This window comes from Vicugna pacos, unplaced genomic scaffold (assembly GCF_048564905.1).
Source record: "Vicugna pacos unplaced genomic scaffold, VicPac4 scaffold_218, whole genome shotgun sequence".
Classification (NCBI taxonomy): Eukaryota; Metazoa; Chordata; class Mammalia; order Artiodactyla; family Camelidae; genus Vicugna; species Vicugna pacos.
Window position 1 is genome coordinate 37,970 of NW_027328897.1, and position 7,615 is coordinate 45,584.

At 41.0% G+C, this 7,615-nt stretch overlaps 1 gene segment (V, D, J or C); it reads left to right on the top strand.

Moving 5' to 3' along the window:
* Positions 1-856: 856 nt before the first annotated feature.
* LOC140685347 (T cell receptor alpha variable 8-4-like) lies at positions 857-1,370 on the top strand. The segment is given in 2 exon segments: positions 857-902; positions 1,018-1,370. Coding segments are annotated over 2 exon segments (399 nt in total).
* Positions 1,371-7,615: the final 6,245 nt, after the last annotated feature.

Genomic DNA, 7,615 nt, shown 5'->3' on the forward strand with positions numbered 1-7,615 from the left:
TGTATTTATCCATAGTTTTGCTAATAATGTTCTTTCCTCCTTCCCCATTGTTTCAAGATTCCTTCCTTTATTACTTTCCTTCTGTTTAGAGAAAGTCCTTTAAACATCCTTTTAGGATAGGTCTACTGGTGACAAATGTTCTTAGTTTTCCTTCATCTGACAATGTCTCAATTTTCCCTTTATTCCTGAAGGGTAATTTTATATGTACATCATTCTGGATTGATGGCTCTCTTTTAGCAGTTGAAGATATTGGGTTATGTCCTTTTGGCTTTGCAGTTAAATCTGGAAATTAAAAAATGTAATTTGTTGTAATTCTATTTCTCATTCTAAAAATTATTTTATATTCAATTTTTATTCACAATTGTGTGTTCTTTTAAAAAGCCCATTTGAATGGGTTTCAGGGCCTACAAAAGATATATTCTCTTCTGTACATAATCATAATGCTTTGGAATTCAACCCTAGAAGGGCAGGGAGGAGATGGGGAAGGTCACAAACATTGTGAACTTCTCTTTCGCTCTCTGTTTGGCCCCTGGAGGGTGCTGCTGCCTAAATTGGAAATGGCTTTTCTGAAAAACATCAGAACAAGCTCACAAAAACCTTCCTTCCCTACAGTTTAAAGAGATGTTCTAACAACATTTTTACGCAGTGACATATAAAGCGCCTTAGACTCCAGGGGCAGGCAGTATTAAGACAGCCTGTTTTCCTAACACTCCCTGTAGAGTCCATTAGAAGAGGAAATGTAAATCCCCTGTCATTTCTCAAGCTCAGAGCAACCTGATTCGAGTCCCCCGTCATCAGACTTTCGTTTGTAGAGAATCTGCCAGAAAGGAGTTCACTGCCTTTTTACTGCTCCACCATGATCTTGGTGTTCACCTTGATGCTGGAGGTGCTCCTGTTCCTGAGTGAGTACTATTCCATTTTAGTCCCTTGTCCACACATGGAACATTGTTCTGGCCTGACTTTGAATAGAGACTGTCTGTTTTAGCTGAGTTCATTGATACAGCATTGATGTTTCAGGAGGAGCCGGAGCCCAGTCAGTGACCCAGCCTGACAGGCACGGCATCACTGTCCCTGAAGGAGCCCACCTGGAGCTGAGGTGCAACTATACATCCACTTACTCACCGTATCTCTTCTGGTACGTGCGGTACCCCAACCAAGGACTCCAGCTTCTCCTAAAGTACACGTCTGGAAACAGCCTTGTTTCAGGCATCAAAGGTTTTGAGGCTGAATTTAGGAAGAATGAAACCTCCTTTCACCTGAGGAAAATGTCAGCCTATTGGAGCGACTCGGCAGAGTACTTCTGTGCTCTGGGTGACACAGTGCCTGAGTCTGCGGGGGGAGCTGAACACAAACCGCCTGAGACGTTGTAGCCTAAAAGACTCAGGGGCTCAGCCTGAGCATAGTCTGTGAGGGCAAACAGCACAGAGAATACAGAATCTGGGAAGTGTTTTGTTCCTATGGGCATCTCAGATTCTTTTCATTTTCATCTTTCCTTATCTCTTCTTTTTTCTTCCCTTTTTTCCATTTATCTTTTCTTTCCTTTTTTTTTTTTTTGTTTTCCATTTTGCAAAGGAAAGTTTTCTGAAGTTTGGAATGTTTATCCTCTTGAGTCAGGATTCCAGAGGGAATGAGGCTGTCTGATCTTCAACAAGCTGGAAGGAGCTACTTGCTCCCACGTTGTTTGAAATAGTGATGGGCTGAGATGGCTTGAGGTGGACCATGTGAGTTGGTATAAGGCAAGTCAGAGAATTTGCTTTACAGCATTACTCTCGTCTCACAAGCTATCAGAAAACACAGGACAGTTGTTTATTTCTAACTGTGTTATCTCCAGACTATTTTACAGGCATTCTGTTAGGCTTCTTTCCTTAAGGGACTTCAGCTCTTTGACTAAAGCATTTGGGGCTGATGCACTTAAATGGAGCTGGCATTTAAGGATGTATATGAGGTGAGCTCTCCAAGACAATATAGTATGACGGAAAAAATTCTTTACCCAGCGGTCCCGATTAACAATCACTCTAAGTTAAATACTATGTCACCCCAAAGTTCCACGTGGAATGTTGGTATTGGTGGTTCTGAGTGTCCCATCCTTTCTTTGTCAGACTCAGCCAGGCTACCTCTACCCTTTTTCTCTCTCTTAATTCGATTCTTTAAAAGCCACAGGGGGGCCAGTAATAATTAGTGATTTCTCAATCATCTTTACTTATTTTTCTGCACTATCTCTCACAGTCTCTTTACTAAACATTTGCAACATTCTTGAACTGTCCTCCTGAGCTTCCGTGTCTGCAGATCAGTTCACATCTTACTTCAGTGAAATATACAGGCCCTCATTTTCCATTGCTTTGGCATCCAAACCATTCTGCAGAGAATCATTGTTGTATATAGAGTCTGAGACAAAGGCACAAACTAAAATTATTTTCATATGTTTTCAAAAACTTATTTTTCCTTTAAAATAATCTCCTAAAGCCAAATAACAATAGTAATAAACAGAGTTTTAAATATACTTAACTGAAATTTTATTTAAAATTTATTTTAAAGTGACAGATTTTTAATACAAATTAAGCCATTTAAAACTCTAGTTTCAATGCCCTTCTGGCTGTTAAAGCAAATATCCCTCTTTAGGCAGGTTCAGTTTAGAGTAAATATGTATAATTTAAAAGTAATTTTGCTTAATACAGCAGAGCGTCCCAGCAACATGAGCAACTGCTGTGAATACTGTGCTGACTTATGAGCATCGTTCAGAACCACAGACGAGAACACAAGAGGATTTAAATAATGGATCCTCAGGACTCCTGGGAAACACTTTCATCATGAAAGGATCCATTGCGTCTGTGACATCTGAGAGGAACAGTTAGGTTGGATAATTAATTTTTGTCTTCTCTTCCCTAAAATTCACCCAAATTCCAAATAAGATTTGGCCTTTTATGTCAGCATCAGCACAATCCACAAATTTTCAGATATTCAAATGCAGTTTCAAGGACAACTGTCATGGTATGTGGATAAGCATTTTCCTTGGACCTGAATGGTGTTAGTAGCTGTTTAAGGTTACAGATTGTGCCCAGACTAAGTGGCAGAGATACCCCGTGTTCTTTAGTACACTTACGTGTGTGTGTGTGTGTGTGTGTGTGTGTGTGTGTGTGTTTGTGATGGGTGGCCCTGTCCACATATTTGCTCGTCTTCCCTGTTCCTCATATTTAAAATGAACAAAGGGGGAGGGTATAACTCAAGTGGAAGAGCACATGCTTGGCATGCACAAGGTTCCGGGTTCAATCCCAGCACCTTTTCTAAAATAAACATATAAACAAACAAACAAACAAACAAACCTAATCACCCCCAATCCCCAAATAAAATAAACAATCCCCTTTCAAAGATCATGCATTCTCACTTTGTTACTGTCCACTGTTGTCACTTGAACAGAAGGCATATTGTAGCCTGTCATCCACTGAGTGGTCTCCTGTAATACTGTCCGAAAGTAGTTGTTACTGCCTTGATGTTCATGTAATATTTATGGCTTTCTTTTACATTGGCATCCTCTAAGCCTTTATGCCATTTACAAAGATATTTGTCTCCCTCACTATATCATAAGCCATTGGCAGGATACAACTCTAATTGATTTTTGCAGTTTCTTAGGTCATAGACAGACTTCAATATATGGCTAAACCGACTGAATCACATTGGAGAGCTCATTTTTATAAGTTCATAAGTAAGAATTAAATGGATTATTTTTATATCACTACATGAAATTCTATTGTGTAAAATAATTTATTTTCATAAAAAGGCACTGTGGGGACTTAAGGTCCTACCCGTGGTACTCTCCATCCTTGCGGATACTTCTGTAGTGCCACATTAACTCACAGGTACAGTCCTAGAGAAAGACAGCCGGGCTGTGCTGTGGGTATCTGCTGAGTGAGAAGTGAGACCGAGCAGGACCCTGCAGGACCATTCTGGGTACAAAAGCCCCTCCGAGTCCCTAGTGTCCTTTTTTCTTTTTAATTGAAGTATAGTGTATTCTTGGTTTCTTTTATATTAAAAAAAACAAAAAAAAAAGGCTGTAGTCTGCTAGTCCTTTCCTGAGTTCTAAAAAAGACCCAAGCAGTTACTAATTAGGAAGTGAGGGAACACACAAACAAAGGGAAAGCAGTCAAGAAGCAATAGTTCAGCAATAAAGCAGAGTCCTAGTCTCTCATCAAGGGATATACACAAAAATCTGACACAAAACCTTGAGTTATTCTGCCCAAACTGAGGCCCCCACCACGTGGAGGATGGTGACTGCATGCTGACCACTAGTAGCTGGACTCCAGGCTGGCTGGACTCAGAAGGCTGATGATTAAGATTCCTGAAACATCTCCCTGCTACCTCACCATCAGCCAGTCAGAAGAAAGGCCATAAGCTTTTCCACTTCGCTGCAAATTTGCCTTGAAAAACTCTTCCCTGAAAGCCATGAGGGAGTTTCGGGTTTTTAAGCATGAGGTACCCATTCTCCTTGTCTGGCACCCCGCAAATAAATGCTGCACTTTCTTTCACCACAATCTCCTGTCAGTAGATTGGTTTTGCTACCCACTGGCTTAGCGAACTCCAGTTTGGTTTAATAACAGAAGTATTCCTTTCTTAAGGTTTTGGCCTCTAGGGGGCACTGTAAGCTTTTCTTAAACCGAGGGCCTACCCTAGGGGATCTAGTGGAGAATAGTTGTTGAAAGAGTTAAAATGAAAGCCACAGACTCAAAGTGGTGTCAGTTGTGCTAAAAGCCCATGATACCAAACCTAGACTTAACATCTCACCCAAATGCAGTGTCACCTTTCCCCAGAAATGTAATCTTAATCAGTCAGTAGAAATTTTCTGGTTAACACTAGAGAGGTAGTATGTCCCATGGGCGCTCTGCATCCTCCAGAGGAAGAGGAGGCCATCTGCATGACAAAACCTTCACCCTCCCCCAAAAGAAGGCCTAAAAACAATCCTTTCTTTTCTTTTTCTAATAATCTCTTATAGCATCCTTCTTCCTTTAAAAACCTTCCACCTTGTAGCCCCCAGAGCACCCTTCCAGCTGCTGGATGGGATGGGAAGCTGCCTGATTAATGAATTGCCTAATAAATCAATTAGATCTTCATATTTACTCAGTTAAATTTGGCTTTTCAACAAAAGGCTTGAGAAATTTTGAAGCACAATTGAGAGCTAGTAATAGCAAAGAGGGGACAACATAGAGAAAAGCTAAGTCCTTACCAGCACATAAGAAGAAATCTGCTTCCTGCTGAAGACTCTTTTCAATTAATAGCTCTGTTTTATTCTCTGATTCAAGCACTAGAATTTTATGGTTGTAAAGGATATATCTTCATTGTCATTGTTTTTATCTATATCTATGTCATTATTTTTACCCGAATCTCTCAGAAGAGACTCCTGGATCAAACAGAGACGCATATAAACAAAACAAAAGAAGGAAAATTTCAAAGACTAGATATTAGACTTCGCTGATTTTTTTCACTTTTATTACCAAAGCTTTTTTTTATATCAGGAGCAAAACTGAAATTTCATTTCCCAGGTTCAACATTGTGTCTAAACCATTGAAAGTCACCCTTTCCTCCTCACTCTCAATCTACCCCTTTCCAGCCCTTTCTCAGTTCACTTGACTTGAGAGGGTGGGGCTTCCTGTCACAGAGCATCACCTGAGCAGGCTTCACTGGGTGAGCTGACTGGTTGCAGGAGCAGGAACAGTTCCAGAACAAGTCATGACACTCACCACCCAGGAGTGGAGTTATGCATCATATGGTGAAAACATCCCAGCAAGAAGGCGAGGCGTCATGAAGAGGCTGGTGGGCGCTGTGCTGGGGCTTCTGTGTGCCCAGGTTTGCTGTGAGTTGGGGCTGCCCCGCAGGGAATCTGCAGGACTGAGCAGCTGCAGTGTAGTTGAGGGGAGAGGGAGGGGAGCTGAGGAGTCTTGCAGACTTTCTAGTCTTCTCATCATCCCTGGGGGGCACTTTCGGGGATTTGTAGGAGTTACAGTGACCCTCACCTGTGACTGTTTCTCTGTTTCTCATCAGGTGTGACAGGGGAGGATGTGGAGCAGAGTCCACCAGTCCTGATTGTCCCGGAGGGAGCCCCCTCCACGCTGTGGTGCAGTTTTTCTAGCTCTCTGCCCAATGTGCACTGGTATCGTCAGAACCCTGGGGGCCGCCTCATCCACCTGTTTTACGTTGCTTCAGGGATGAAGCACGATGGAAGATTCAGTGCCACAGCAGTCGCTAAAGAACGCCGCAGCTCCTTGAACATTTCCTCCTCCCAGACCGCAGACTCAGCCACTTACTTCTGTGCTGTGAGCACAGTGCTCCCCGGGCACCTGAAGCCTGAACACAAACCCTCAGCGAGCTCGGCCCCCTCCAGCCACAGTCTCACCGTGAGGCCCCACACTCATGTGTAGGGCTTATTAGTCCTCACCTATATTGACAGTTTTTCTTGTTGTTGGAGTCCAGTCAGTTACAGTGTGTCTCTCTCTGGTGTACAGCACAGTATCCCAGTCATGCACATACACGCATATATTTGTTTTCATATTATTTTTCCATTAAAGTTTGTTACAAGATATTGAATATAGTCCCTGTGCTATACAAAAGTAACTTTTTTCCTTTTTCAGTTTTATTAGGTAGAGTTATTGTAGTTTGACTGCACATACACACTATATTACATGTAAATGCATATATACGATATACTGCACTTATTTTTAGTTTACATATATGTACTGACAGAAACTATTTCAAAATCTATGTTTATATATAGTAGTTAACATTTGTAAATCTCAAACTCCCAAATGTATCCCCTCCCACTCCCTTTTCCTGGTAACCATGAGATTGTTTACTAAGTCCACGAGTCTGTTTCTATTTGGTAGATGAGTTCATAGTGTCCCTTCTTTTTTTTTTTTTAGATACCAGATATAAGTGATATCATATGGTATTTTTCTTTCTCTTCCTCCTGACTTCAGTTAGAATGACAATCTCCAGGTCCATCCATGTTGCTGCAAATGGCATTATTTTATTCTTTTTATGGCAGAGTAATATTCCATTGTATAAATATACCACTGCTTCTTTATCCAGTCATCTGTTGATGGACATTTAGATGCTTCCATGTCTAACGTACTATCAATAGCCAATATGGAAAATAGTATGGATTCTTTAAAAAGACTAAAGTGTTAGCATATGATCCAGCAATCCCACTCCTGGGCATATATCCAGAGAAAACTCTAATTCAAAACATACATGTACCCACTGCTGATAACAATACTATCTACAACAGCCAAGAGATGGATAACTTAAAAAAAATTCTTTCTCTTCTACACTCAGAAAAAGCCTAACTTCAAGGACGTCTGTTTTTATTTCAAACTTAACATCTGCAAAAGAAGTTGACATGATAACACAACTTATTACGTTATCCTTGATGATGATTGGAAAATGAATTTCACTTTGCAGCTCATTCCTGTCAGAATAGTGATGTTGCTGCTCGGTACTCCTCTAAGCCATGGGTTTCAAAGTCAGCCTTTTCGAGCAGTTAAGGATTATTTTGGGATGATTTTGTACACATGGCAATGAGAGTGCTCATTGCATCAAGAACACATCATTTTAAAAGTCTCAATGTTAC